We start from the raw sequence: 15,535 nt of genomic DNA, 5'->3' as shown, positions 1-15,535 counted from the left end.
CTGCAGACAAATTTTTAGACCCACCCTTCGGCTTTGCCTCTCCAGATCAGTGAACATGCATTGCAGTTGGTCTCCTGAGTTACTAAGCAAGGCGATGTCATCAGTGAATCGGAAGTTACTAAGCTATTCTCCATTAACTCTTATCCCCGATTCTTCCCAAACCAAGTCTCTGAATGCCTCCTGTAAACACACTGTGAATAGTATTGAAGAGATCGTATCTCCCTGCCTGACGCCTTTCTTTATTAGGATTTTCTTGCTTTCTTTATGGAGGACTGCGATGGCTGTGGAGCCGCTATAAATATCTTTCAGTATTTTTACATACGGCTCGTCTACACCCTGATTCCGCAATGCCTCGATGACTGCTGAGGTTTCGACTGAATCAAACGCTTTCTCGTAATCAATGAAAGGTATATATAAGGGTTGGTTATATTCCGCACATTTCTCTATCACCTGATTGATAGTGTGAATACGGTCTATTGTTGAGTAGCCTTTACCGAATTCTGCCTGGTCCTTTGGTTGACGGAACTCTGAGGTGTTTCTGATTCTATTTGCAATTACCTTACTAAATACTTTGTAGGCAACGGACAGTAAGCTGATTGGTCTATATCTTTTCAAGTTTTTGGCATTCCCCTTTCTTATGGATTAGGATTATGTTAGCGTTTTTTCATGATTCCGGTACGCTCGAAGTCATGAGGCATTGCTTAAACAGGGTGGCCAGTTTCTCTAGAACAATCTGCCCACCATCCTTCAGCAAATCTGCTGTTACCTGATCCTCCCCAGGTCTTAGTTCTTAGCAAAGAGTATATGCTGAAGTCGCCTTTCCGAAGACGATGTAGGCTTGAGGAGCTAGGCCGACAAAGTGTCATAGGGGTTTGTCTCGGGCGGAGTAAGAATAAGGTCTAGGATTTCTCCGGTAATCTCTGGAGGAAGCACGGAAAGATCGTGGTGAAATTCGGAAGTCTGTCTTTATCTGGGCTGTCACGAACTGGATATTGACTTGCGCTAGCCAGAGGGAGGGATCAGATGGCCAGAATTTTGGAAAGCGGCTCGAAAAAGCGAAGGCTGCTTGGGACGCTGCGAGGTCGCAGGTGGCTTGTCTCGAGTCACCAGTGGATTCTATTCTCACGGTAGTCAGAACGTAGTGGCAAAGTGTCGAAAGTCCATGGCAGGCACGTACGCAGGATTTTTTTTCGGGGGCGGCGCCCCCCCCCCCACCCAAGATAACTTTTCTGTGCAAATAAGGGAGGGGGGAGGGGTATCTTTCCTAGTGTAAATACGAATAATGCCCGCCGTTCGCGATAAAAACCTATAATTCCTCAAAAGACAAATAAAATAAGGTGTATCTCGCAGGTATACGCCTGTGAGATAGAAATCTCCTTTGCTTGACAAACAAGGAACCACATCAAATGGATTCGCGCAGGAAAGAAGCGCAAGAACAATGCCAAGGACAAGTAAACAAGTGAAATTGCAAAATAATCATAATTTATACTAGCGCTTTTTTAGTTAGCTCTGGAATAATTATAGATAAATATATCTTTGACGAACAATCACAGTTCTTTTGGATCCCTCGTTTACTGCGCACCAAGTTAGGTGCCAAAACCGACTGGTATTGTTATTTGGAATGTTGCGTAACGATGCGTGGCATGCCATTCCCGTACAGCCGCGCAGAGCGCAGGACGCTGCGGCTCTAGACTTACTCCGCCCACCACGGAAAGCTGGAAAAACACCCACATAAGCATAGCAGAGAAGTGGCTACGTGAGGCGGTCAGACTGGTAAAAGTAGAAGCGTCATTGAAAACACATGGAACCCTTCTCCGTTTCCGGCGGCGTTTTCGCTACTTTCTTTTTAAATAAAAAATTGTTGATCCATAAATAGTTTCACAAGCAGCGTTTAAATTAGCCAATTTTCATTTTTAATTCCTGTTTGGGGGTTGTCTCGGCTCTCTCCTTTAGTAGATCGCTTAATTTCAGAACTCCTTGCGACTCCTGTTTCCAGCTGAGTATTTTGCATGAAAAGTGCAGGACGATGAGGGAAGAAACCAGACGAGCTTACGGGTGACGTTCATATTGCTTATGGGTTGAACAGTTATTACAGGGTTTGATCGTGCCCACTGTTTCGCATGATTTTAGTTTCCACTTATCTAACCTATATCACGAGTATATTGTACCTAGGATATGCCAGTGTCGCGGCGAGCCCTCACTCGATGAACTAATGAAGCAAAAGGAAAAGTTAAACGCTACTGGCATTCGACAATTTTAGAATAGTGTTTGTCGCCTTACGTACGTTAAGCGTATTCACCTTTGCGGGACGTTATGGTGCGCGCCCTTTGAAGACCTTTAGTTTAGCGTACGGGAATGGAAAGGTAAGGAAGATGGACGGATGGATGGATGGATGAATGTCATGAGCGTCCCCTTTAGAACGGGGCCGTGGGTTGCACCAAGCTCTTGCTATTATACTGCCTAATGCTAGGTTAAAGTGCTAGGTACCTAGGTTAAACAATAAAAAAGAAAAAAAAAACACTGTGAACTCGCACAAGCCTATTTTCTGATCCTCTGTTGCGAACTGTGCTTTTGTGCATCTCCGTGTTTTGTCGTTTCCCTCCTTTTCTTCCACCAATCGTCCAATCGCCTCTTACTAATCCCTAGTGCGGACATGTTTACTTTTCCACTTCTCTCGCTGAACCCAAGGGCTTCAAGGAGGCCAGTGGTGCCTAAATCGACCGCTGGGTAGACGACCTCACATTCTAATAAAACATGCTCCATCGTTTTCCTAGCTTTACCGCAGCAAGCACATGCTTCTTCTTCCTTCTTATATTTCGCTTTATAGGTGCGTGTTCAGAAATTTTCGTTCAGTAGACATTTTAAAACAGGGCGCCATCTGGTGCCTCGCGTCAAACTTAAGCCAAGAAAATCCATTGCCAATCACCCTATTGCTATGCCGACGTGTCTCGTTGTGCACGGGCGCCGGAGTTGCTGAACAATCTCAGAAATTGGACGCGTTATGCGCTCATAACCAACGTTTCAGGTCAGTTTAGAGAAAGCGAAAGCTCATTTCAATGGTTACTGGCGATCAACGCGAGTAAGAGCGCAGCCATCACGAGAATTTACGCTGAAGCGGGAGCCATAGGTGCTGCCATGTTCGACAACGCTATTTCTTAGCGTACGTGAGCATTCGCACATTAAACTTGTGAAATAACGTACGTTGTCATAACACACGTAAACTGCAGGAACCGAATAACCCAATAAGAGCATGCACACTGATGACAGCGCTATTTTTTTACGTACGTGATGCGTTGACATTTGGTTGGAAACGCTAAATTAAACTGTCTGCCTCCGGCTGCAACTTGTTCCATGAGCATACGGACCAGCTTACCAGGAACCAAATCCCTTACCTGGTCACTAAATCAGTCCAACCAAAGAAGGTTGAACTAAAGAAGCAACAGCGATGCGCGTGACTGTTGCCATAGATGGTGACAACTGAACGCATCTCGAATTATTCGCGCGGGCAATTATTCGCTCGAATTAATCGCGAATACATGAGAAAACTGGCCTTCACACCAGAGGAGATGCCGGTAACTACTGCCATCTAAAAGGAGTGAAAAAGACCGCAAAACGTTGACCGCCGAATAGCCTTCAAATCTCAAGAATGATTTGGCGCCGCATTAGGAATGTATATGAGAAGTGGTGGCATGGGTAGGAAGGGGGGGGGGAGGGGGGTATGACGCTTAGTTTTCGGGTGGGGGCGGCCCCCCTGCCCCCCTGCCCGTGGGCACTACTATTGTAGATGTAGCGTGCATGTGTTTACGTGATGGAATTGCGTAAAGACTAGTACACACAAGTAAACACAGAGCGACAAGCGTAACTTGTATCAGAAACGCTGTGAGGCGAAAAGAGGCCGCGACTTGATGCGCTGCTCGATGAGTGAACCCAACCCTCCTTTCAAGGTTCTTCCAAGGCGAGCAGCTGTCAGAGGCGTGGGCTGTAGTTACGACGGACACTGCGCGCGTCCGGTGTTAGCTCGGGGAAACGCGGGCAGCGCCGCAGTGGTTCTGTCTCATCATTCCGTGCGTTGCCTCGTTGATGCTGCTACAATTACTTTCTGAACAAAAAGCAGCCCAACACTGTGAAAGCGCTCAAATCCGTAGCATTGTGGTAATGATCACCACCACCGTTCAGGCAGAAAATTAAAGGGAACTTTTGCCCTTCATTTTACCTACAGGCAATTTGCCTATCCCTTTTCGTCTAAGTACACAGTGTAAAGAAAAAGCAGCTAATTTCAAGAAAGTTTACAGAAATCTTCTGTACCGCAAAAGAATTTTTTTGTGAATGCGCTATTAAAGAAACACATTGAGAGGAAAAACAGACATTTTCGGTTCTTCTTGACCTCTAGCCTATAAATCGAGTCAAAACTAAAATGTACCCATTTTAAATTATTTTAACTGCGTAAAAAATATAAATTAAAATTTTGGACCTTTTCTTTTCATACAAGCCGTTTTTTTGCATATACCACGCACGACGCACTGTTTGCGGTACTGCTATGACGCCCAGTGCCTTAAACAAGATAGCTGCTCTTCGAATCAACGTTTGTCGGCACTGCTCCGCTTCTGTCTTCGAAAATCGTACGAGGTGAGTGCTTTTCTTTTCAAGTACATTACAAACAGTGCACGACGTATTCTTTTATCCAAAATTTTCCGCGTGCTCATGACATAGAAGAGGACTACAATGTAGAATGCAAGGAAAATTCAGGATGACAGTGACAATATTAGGCAACTAGGTTTTTCAGCGTACGCTGTGCTTTGTGAGGTAACGTCGGATTTGGTTACTAAATTTAGCTTTAGTTTTTTGTTATAGCACACGTAAGGGCTAGCCAGTGGGCTTGACAAATGTATTATTGTCGGCTCTTGCTTTTTTGAAATGTACTTGCTTTTGCTGGGGCTGCGAGAAAGAAAAAAGTATGTGTCAGCTCTCAACTAAGCACACTCAGTGGTGTTAGGTCTTAGCTACGATCAAGTATTTCGTTTATTGGAGTGAACGAAAAGTGCGACCTTTTCTGTTGTGTAATATTTTATTTGTTTTGATGCTGGCATATGAACCCGTCCCATATGAGGGCACATTTTATCCAGAATTGATTTCGTTGCTTCGTTAGCTGCGGTTCGAGTGCATCAGTGCGTTACCGCTGGGAAATTATTTTGCCTGGCAACTGGCTACGTCGTTTCATATTCAAAACAGTTAGCGGGAACAGTGAACTGCATGGTTTGGTGTACAATTTGCGCATTTTAAAAGAACAGCGCGAAAAGTGCTAGTGCCCGAGCCGCGAAGATATGCTGTCATCAGGCTCCTGGCCACGAAGAATTCCTCGCATGTAGAATGCTAGCCTCACTTCCTGACTGACGCAGAATAACAATGTATGAATGGTACACTGCAAAAACCAGAAAAAATTGTCAAAATTTGCATAAATTGAACTGGAGCAACACATTTAGTAAAAAAATGTAAGGAAGCAGCACATGTGATTGTTTCACGTAAATAGTACATTACAGTTAAGGTAATGTGTCCACCGCGTTCAATTATCAGGGGCCCTATAACGTAAAACTATTCCAATATGTTTCTATTCCAATATCCTGACGTGAAATTTTCGTAACCACCGACGCAAGCACCGGGCGGTCACCCGCAGGGTTGTCTGAACAGACCAATCAAGCGCTCTCTTCGTTCATAGGAGGTCACTTTCGTTTGCTTGAAAAACGAATAACGTTGCCTAAACGGAGCGGCTTGTCGTATCTAACTGGCTGACAAGAGGCGAGGAGAACGCTCAAGTGGAGAGGGATTAACTGGGGCAGAGCCAGTGCACTGAAAATCGATAACCGGATTAAGAGGGTGGTGCCGGCGTCTGCGATTAGTCGGCTTTCCCTTACTTAGCTTGTGGTGGCTGGTCGAAAATCACGGCGGCATGCAACGGAAGCTTAAGAATGACGCTAAAACTGACCCTCAGCAATGAAGAGTTGGCATAATGAGGTTGTAAACGTGCCGAAAGGGCTCAAAAACGTTACACGGCCACGCAAGAAGCTTTATTATACGCAAATACACCCATGCTCTCCGGCAGGTGCGAGTAGCCAGCGTCTCAGCAATCGGCGGCAGCCATCTTTTATTCCTTTCGGAACGGGGCAGCCTGCGGCTATTCCGAAGAAAATTCAGTTTTGTTCGGCGTATTAATGCATCTTTATCGCGTACACGTCACTTTGACGCGGTGAGCTTGTGCGGTTTTGTGACGTCGCGTGACAGGCAGGTGAAGTGGGTGCAGCCCGAAAACTTTTTACCAATAGCCGAGGGCTAATGGCAAAAAGGGGTCAAATAAGAAATAACTGTTTTTCTTTTTTGTGTCAAATCATGCATAATCAGTGTGTACACATCATATCAGATGGGGGGGGGGTATCGCGGTTTTCATGACGTCGCGTGACAGACAGGTGAAGTGGGCGTGGTCGAAAAAAGTTTTCGACAAATCGTGGAGGGCTGATAGCACAATTGGAATAGAAAAGTTTGGAATAGTTTTACGTTATAGCACCCCAGGGGCCCTATAATGTAAAACTATTCCAATATGTTTCTATTCCAATCTCCTGACGTCAAATTTGCGTAACCACCAACGCAAGCACCGGGCGGTCACCCGGAGGGCTGTCTGAACAGACCAATCAAACGCTCTCCTCGTTCATAGGAGGTCACTTTTGTTTGCTTGAAGAGCGAATAACATTGCCTTATCTGAGGGGCTTGTCGTATCTAATTGGCTGACAAGAGGCGAGGAGGACGCTCAAGTGGAGAGGGATTTGATGGGGCCGAGCCACTGCACTGAAAGTCGATAACCGGATGAAGAGGGTGGAGCCAGCGTGTAGGATTGGTCGGCTTTCCCTTACTTAGCTTGCGGTGGCTGGTCGAAAATCGCGGCGGCATGCAACGGAAGCTCAAAAATGACCCTAAAACGGACCCTCAGCAAAGAAGAGTTGGCAGAATGAGGGGGCAAACGTGCCGAAAGTGCTCGAAAACCTTACACGGCCACGCAAGAAGGTTTATTATGCGCAAATATACCCATGCTCTCCGGCAGGTGCGAGTAGCCAGTGTCTGAGCGCTCGGCGGCAGCTATCTTTTATTCCTTTCGGAATGGGGCAGCCTGCGGCTGTTCCGAAGAAAACTCAATTTTGTTCGGCATATTAATGCATCTTTATCACGTACACGTCATTTTGACGCGGTGACTTCTTGCGGTTTTGTGACGTCGCGTGACAGGCAAGTGAAGTGGGTGCAGCCCGAAGACTTCTTACCAATAGCCGAGGGCTAATGGCGAAAAGGGGTCGAATCAGAAATAACTGCTTTTCTTTTTTCTGTCAAATCATGCATAATCAGTGTGTACACATCATATCACATGGGGAGGTATCGTGCTTTTCGTGACGTCGCGTGACAGACAGGTGAAGTGGGGGTGGTTGAAAAATGTTTTTGACCAATCGTGGATGGCTGATAGCAGAATTGGAATAGAAAAGTTTGGAATAGTTTTACGTTATAGCGCCCCAGGACTATTTTCTGCCTTGTGCAATTCTGGGCCGGTATTTTGTAGCGATGCCTTTTCCGATTCTATGCTTTTTCACGCTTTTCGCGCTTAGCCAGTGGTCAGAGCGACGGTCTGCCCACATTATCAACGGGATCGGACGGCCGTGTGTGGTGGATGATAAGAACAGCATAGAATAAGGCATAAGGCATCGCTACAAAATAGCGGCCCTGCTAGACATTAGACACAAATAGCTGACGTGCAATTTGTTTGCGACTGCGCATTTCGCGACCGGGTGCAAGGGGAGCTGATGGATGCAGCGCGGCAGGGACACTTCGACTCCGCCAACAAGGGCGTACTTTGCACGTCCGATCGCGCGCCGTATCTCGAAATTGGTGAGCAGACTGCTCATGCCTTTGTGCGCGCTCTGTTCTCGCCGCTCTTGCGTTCAACCGATAGATCGCGCGAAGGTCACTCGGCTCGCTGCTGCTGCTGCGCTTGCTGACACCAGCGTTTTGACAGCGAGTGTCCGCGCTCATCGAGCGTGATGTGTTCGTGATTGCTGTTGCGCACTGACACCATGCTTGTTAATTCACTTAGGAAGAGAATGTGTCCAAGTTTATACTGCCGATAAAACTAGTACTAAAAATTGCAGATCGCGAAAGTAATTGCATTTTATGAGGGTGGAGACAGGAATGTTTTCAACTACAGGCCCATATCTGTACTCCCGGTCTGCTTTAAAGGTCTAGAAAAATTAATTCATGTCCAAATGATTCCTTTTCTTAGTAAACACAGTATAATAACACCTTGCCAGTACGGATTTATAAAAGGTCCTTCGACCGAACATGTGCTCTTAGCCCAATAAGATATGATAATTAAATTATGGGGATTTATGTGCCAAAACCGCTTTCTGATTACGAGGCACGCCGTAGTAGGGGACTCCGGATCACCTGGGATTCTTTAACGTGCACGTAAATCTAACTACACGGGTGCTTTCGCCCCCATATAAATGCCGTCGCCTTGACCGCAATTCGATCCCGCGACCTCGTGCTCAGAACCCAACACCATAGAAACTGAGCAACCACGGCGGGTGCAATAATACCGGCAGCATTTGAGCAAGAAACGTGTGGATTAGGTATTTTTATTGATAATTCCAAGGCTTTTGAACGGATAAATCCCCTCACTTTAATCCCAAAATATGAATCATTATGGTTTCCGCGGCGTATTGCTGGCTGTATTCAAATCTTACCTTCAGTACCACAATCAGAAACCAATCATTAACAACCATACGTCAAATCCAAGATCTATTATATCAGGAGTTCAACATGGAAGCATCCTTGGGTCAATGTTATTCTGTATATTTATATTATTGTAAATAATATACAGTAATGATAATAATTATTATGCAATAATAATGTTATCCTTAATGTTTACAGCTCTGCTAAGTTGATTGTCTATGCTTACGATATTCATACTAATCACTGTGTGAGGTACTAACGATGCTGTTATGAAAGCAGATATCGCACTAGTGAAGCTGTAAACTTCGTCCACTGCGAATTCCCTTATCGTGAATGCAACTAAAACAAAAGTTGCCATTTTCTGACCAAAAAACTGAAAAATCCATTTGCAATATCAGCTGCAGCTTGAAAACTTCGACACAGAATTAGTGCCTGCGGTTAAATGTTTGGGAGTGTTGTTTGAGAAGCACATGTCTTGGGATTGGCAAGCGGATACAATAGGTGGTAAAATATCCCGAGTATCAGGAGTGCTTTCTAAACTCAGCCATTGCCTCCATAGAAGCATAAAACTGCTTATCTATAACTCTCTCCTTATATCAGTAGCCAGTCATTGTTATTTTGTCTGGGGTACGACCACTTCGTCCAACATTAGTCAATTACACATAGTACAAAAGAATGCTTTTAGAGTGATAATAAATGTTCCACACCTGACTCATTCCGAACCACTGTTCAGGAAATTGAAGTCATTGTCACTGTCTGAATTTTTATGAAAGCGCTAGCAAACACAGATTAGAAAAATAAAAGAAATTTCTTGAGACCATATCCTGTCTCAAACTAAGCAGAAATATTCGAGACACTCGCTTTCATGAGATTTAGGACATTCTACGCAATCGCACAAAATACAGGGATCAGATGCTGCGTTTCGAACTCCAGAATTTGCTTAATAACTCATTATGGATATATATTTGTCCTCCGGCATTTCATATGTTTGCTATTTCTACGCATGTTACTTTCATATTTTTATTGGCTGTTTGTTTAGATATGCGTTCTTGCAATAATGATATTGCTTTTTCTTATTCGATTCTAAGTATCTTTATTATCTCTTGTGTTCGTCAATTTCACACTCTTGTATGCAATCATTATTTGCACTGCTGTGAAGTAGATGGTCAGTGGGCGCACTCAAACCATATTTTGAGGCTTTTTGTCCGCTATCCACAGCATTACTGTACTGTCTGCAGATGTTGTTGTTGAAATAAACTGAACTTGAACTTGAACATGAATGCTTATTTCGTATAGATGTCTACTAATCTGCTATCGCAATAGATGCTTCGCCTTTCCGGCGAAAGTCTGACTTTTTTTAGATCGAAAAATAAGAAAGCGCAAGGAGCATATAACAGAATCCGGCCTATTGATATGGATTACATGAAGTGGACCTTATTTGAGCGACAGATTGCAATGTTCTGGTTGAAAATTAAAATAATGCACTAAATAACCTCATAAGTATTCTACATGAAGCGCATGTACGAATTACGAAATTGAGGCAAAGATGTAATCAAGTCGTTGTATCACTTCTCCGCTGATCGGCTTCAATTCCGCAACTTCAACACATGCCCTCAAGTGAATAGTAAGATTAGTTTAGAAGAGTTATAAAAGAGGAAGTCATTAGAGAATGCGCAGATTTGTTTTTGATATCAGGCTCTAACTGGCTGCATGACTTAAAAAATGTTGGAGCCATAGTTGCACAAGCGGTATGTTAATATTGTCATGAATAGATGACACCCATAAAAAACAACCAACAAAACGACCAAGATAGTGGTAGGGCGGTAGTTACATTCGTAGATGAACCGGTGGATACGAACCGGAGATCTCTTTCTTCGTCTTCATTGAGTGTTGCTCCTTTAAGATGAAGCAATAGTCATGCTGAATGTGTCGCCTTTTGTATGCTTCACTGTACTTAAAAAAAAAACCACAGATGCCTCAATTATCCTGGAGTTCAGACATCATCTAGCTTAGTGCATATTGGCAAGAATAAAATTAAGCGTGCGATGCGTACGTGGTGTCTGCGTGTGTGTGTTTTGCACCTGTTGTGTACGCGTGTGTTGTGTGTGTTTGAGGTGAGGGGGCGTACATTTTGTCCCATGGGGACTGCTGTTTGTTTCAAACTGTATACGGTGCCACTGACTGTTCACGTGCTAATATTCTGCAGTTACCTGAAACTAAATTTTCCTCTGGCTGCAGTAAAAAAAAATTTGGTAGTGGCTTCCCACACGGTACTCACATATGGACACACTGCAGGGCTTTATTGACCACACCTCAAAAAAAAAAACTACTGCGCTAAAGAGTTTCACTCTGTTCTCTAAAATCATGCTGTTGCCGTAAGTATGTTATAGCACCACTGTTGTTTTCAGGTCATATGCAGCATGACAATCTAAGAGAGGAACCAAGGTCCCCGCCCAAGCAAGCAGCGTGGCCTTGCGCCAAAACTTTTCTCCATAATCAGGTGTTGAGTTTCAAAGCGAAAGTCTTCTTCAACGTACTGGTGAGGCCACTGTAGAGTTCTTGTTTTTCAGCATCATTATAGTTTGATATATAAGCTGGTTCTCTTGCACTGTAGTATGAAGTTCGCCATTTCTCTTCTATTTTCATGTGGTCTATTTAGCTGTCACTTTTTCTTGCTTGAAAATAAAGCACTTTTATATTTTTGTACGACACAAACTGTAGCCTGGTTCTTCTTTAGGCATCATTTAGCACAGTGTTAGTGCTGCCACCTGCTCTTTGTCACGCATGACTCTATGAAATATCTGGGGCCTTGGTTTATTCACAAAAAAAAAAAAAAACATTCGTCGTGGTGGCTAAGCGGCTATGGTGTTGCGCTGCTAAGCACGAGGTCGCGGGATCAAATCCCGGCCGCTGCGCGTGCATTTTCATGGGGACGAAATGCAAAAACGCCTCTGTCCCGTGCATTAGGGGCATGTTAAAGATTCCCTGGTGACCAAAATTATTCCGGAGTCTCCCACTACGGCGTGCTGTATAATGAAATTGTGGTTTTGGCACGTAACACCCCTGAATTCATTCATAGAAATGAACAAGCGTCAGAGTGAAATAATTAACAGTTGAGAACAGTCTTGCTATTTTGCGACTCAGCTACGATGGTTAAACCAATATTTTACTTTACACAACAGTTTCTTTTACATAGTCAAAGCATTCGATTATATCTGCGTTTCGAAATAAGCAACATGTCTTCAATGTGCACTTCACAATATCTAGACACTGACATAAGGCACACTTAGCATGATGCCTCATACAGACTGCACACCAACTTTGATGCTATTTTGTGTCGCAAGCTTGCGCTTAAATACACGCCGTGAATAATTCAAAGCAAATTTACTGACAGTGTCGGGGGAGTTTCCTACATTGGCCAACAGTGCTCATTATTCACAAAGATGTGCGTATTTGTTTACTTCGCTTGCCTTGCTTTGAGAAAGCATGCAGTTTTTCTTGTTCTTCCTTCTCTACGTACGCGCTCGATCCATGGCAAGCGAAAGCTCATCTATACCCTGGGAAATTGAGTTTTAAGCAGTTAAACACCTGGAGGAAAGTGATGCTGCTTGTTTTCTGAACCTAGGGTGCTATAACGTAAAGGTAATCCAAACTTTTCTATTCCAATTCTGCTATCAGCCCTCCACGATTGGTAAAAAACTTGTGTGAACCCCCATCATTTCGCCTGTCTCTCACGCAACGTCACCAAAATCGTGACAGCTCCCAATCTGATATGACGCGTACACACTAATTACGCATCATTGGACTGAACGAAAAAAGTTATTTCTGATTCGAGACCTTTTAGCTATTAACCCTCGGCTATTGGTCAGAAGTTTTCGGGCTGCACCCACTTCACCTGCCTGTCACGCGACGTCACAAAACCGTGAAATCTCACCGCGGCCAGAGTGACGTGTACGCTTTGAAGATGCATTAGTACGCCGAACAAAACAGAATTTGATTTTAAATAGTTGCAGGCTGGTTTGTTCCGAAAGGAATAGAAGATGGCTGCCGCCGATCGCTCAGGCACTGGCTACTCACCCCTGCCGGAGAGCATTGGTTTATTTGCGTGTAATAGAACATTTTGCGTGGCCTTGTAACATTTTCAAGCACTTTCGGCACGTTTACGACCTCGCTCTGCCAACTCTTTCTTGCTTAAGATCTGTTTTAGCGGCATTCTTAACATTCCGTTGCATGCCGTCGCAATTTTGAAGTGAAGTAAGGGAAAGCGGACCAATCGCAGACGCTGGCGCCACCCTCTTGATCCGGTTGTCGATTCTAAGTGCACTGGCTCAGCCCCGTGGAATCCTTCTCCACTTGAGCGTGATCCTCACCTCTTGTCAGCCAATTAGATGAGACAAGCCGCTCACTGTAAGCAATGTTATTCGTTTTTAAAGCAAACAAAAGTGACCTCCTATAAACGTGGAGAGCGTTTGATAGGTCTGGTCCGACAACTCTGCGGGTCACCGCCTGATGCTTGTGTCGGGGGTTACGCAAATTTGATGTCACTAGATTGAAATAAAAACATACGGGAATGGTTTTACGTGTTAGGGTCTCTAGTGCACATACGCAGTTCTATTATTATGCCTGTTTTCATATTTACCTGTCCAGTGATGTTATGATGCAAAATAAAACAAAAATTTATTTTCTTCTACAATGTCCAAAATTACAAATTATTTCTTACAGCCATTGAGAAAAAAAAGTGTACATCATGTTTAACCACAGTGCAAAATACTGATTGATGTAATTGCGGAGACACACACGAACGGTCTTTATGCACTGCATTTGAACATTTTCAGCTTTGAGCACAGAGCCTACTTTTAGTTTTGAGACCAGCTGCACAGTTTCAAGATATTCGTTATTTTATAAGGATTGTGTTTAAGAGAACTCAAACATGAGAGGAGTTCACATGAAAATGGAGGCTAGAAGTGATAAACAGTGGTCAAACCAGGAATATCGGCTGCAGTCAACGTTTCTGGATAAAACAATTATCTTCGTGGGGGCGGCAACTGCCCTCACGAAGAGAAATGCCCTTTCAAAACGTTGCCTTCAGCAATAGCCCTCGTTCGCCGAATATTTATCCCGACAGAAAATTGTCTTTACACATCACGCTTCTGTAAAGCAAAACAGAAAAAATTTGAAGTAATAGAAAAATATCAACAGATAACAGAACTTTTTCTGCAAAATATTTTCTGTAATACTTTCTGTAAAATAAAACTGAAAATAATATTAAAAGAACAGAAAATTTTTAAGCAGTAAAGAGACCTTTTCCTCTAATACAAAATAGATAAGTGTCTTTAAAGAACAAAATAAAAACATATCCTAATGTAAGACAAGAAAGAACTTTTTAAATAACAGAAAAAGGAAAAAATAGGAAATAGACCTTCACAGAAATTTTCTGTGAAGGCAGTTGCCAGAAAATGGGTTTTTCTAAGGACACATTTTTTACATTGCAATTTGCATAGAGGTGTCCATTTTCTGACATAAGCAGCCCTTTAAACCGCGTACTTTTTTTAGTACGGAATAAAACTAGCAGAGCAATGCACGATATATAATATTTCCACCATTATAAAGGCACTGCATAGGCTGCCATTATGTATGTAAAATTCCTTACTTCGGAACCAGTGGATACTCTAGCGGCAGTTGGATTGCTTGCTTGGAGGCGGACGCTTCTTGATGGGCACCAGTTTCGGACTGGCGCTTCGCAGACGATCACCCGGCCTGCACAATATGAAAGACACTTTGCTGTAAAATATACATATTCCACACTATCGTATATTCAAATTAAGACACTCAAATTCTAAGCCATTGTAAGCATTATGTAGCGGATGGCGGTTGCGCTCCCAGCTACAAAAGAACCGATCTCATTCCTCTCGCTCATGGAGTAGCGAATGCCTTGACTTTGGCAGCCTTGATGCCATGAGGTACGCGTAGAATACAAAACATCATTGGCCAGTGGCTTGATACCAAGGTCACATACTATCCGACACCTACGGTTAAAAGACCATTTCACATCAGGCATCATAACTATGAGTCTTCATATGCTAATCGTGTAGCACACACATGCAGAAACGCCCAAGACACTTGATGGAATGATGGTTGCTGCAGTAGCTTAATGGTAAAGTACCGCACGTGCCATGCAGAGGGTGTGGCGTTTGGTTCGGCTTTGATTCCCCGTTTCCTAATGATCCTCTGCATGTCAATTAAAACAAACCGTTAATTACAGCCAGTAGTTCTCTGACTTAATATGACTAACAAAAATTGAGCTCCTCGGTTATCATCTATAGCATTAATCTGAATCTCCGCTTTACAGCATAAACTGCCGGCGTTGCGCAGTCAATGTGCCACTTGACAGCGTCGCAACGACGCACCACGGGTGTACGCGAAATACTCCCGTGCCGCAACGACCCAAAAATTTTAGTAGACGGAGTCACTGTTGCTTTTGCAGAGGTAATAAATGTGGAACGTGCTTTTAGCATAAAAATATCTGAATAATATTGGCACCTTGAAAATAAGCTCACTCCAGAGATAACCTTGGTTTATTGTTATTGAAATAGGGATCATAGAATCGTCCAGGCGAATTTCCGCCGTCGTCCTGACGTTCCATATAAAGTCCAGGTGTCATACTACCGCAGCAGCGACCTTTATGCTGTAGGTTCCGAGTGAAAGCGTGAGAGGACGAGTGGAGAGGATGGTGGCTCGATCTCACGTGAGCAAGAGAGGACGGAAGCGCGCCATC

At 43.8% G+C, this 15,535-nt stretch overlaps 1 protein-coding gene across 2 annotated transcripts in view; it reads right to left on the bottom strand.

Annotated features, from left to right (window-relative positions):
• The window catches only part of LOC135909841 (uncharacterized), a 274,704-nt gene that overhangs the window by 8,976 nt on the left and 250,193 nt on the right, over positions 1–15,535 (bottom strand). For both annotated transcript variants that reach the window (XM_065441885.1, XM_070529765.1), the window contains one exon: positions 14,411–14,517. In XM_065441885.1, the coding sequence (XP_065297957.1) occupies positions 14,430–14,517 (88 nt within the window). In that variant the 3' untranslated portion in view covers positions 14,411–14,429. The remainder of the gene's footprint in view (positions 1–14,410; positions 14,518–15,535) is intronic.

Source organism: Dermacentor albipictus, unplaced genomic scaffold (genome assembly GCF_038994185.2).
Source record: "Dermacentor albipictus isolate Rhodes 1998 colony unplaced genomic scaffold, USDA_Dalb.pri_finalv2 scaffold_30, whole genome shotgun sequence".
NCBI lineage: Eukaryota > Metazoa > Arthropoda > Arachnida > Ixodida > Ixodidae > Dermacentor > Dermacentor albipictus.
This window is presented reverse-complemented; position numbering and strand designations above follow the sequence as displayed.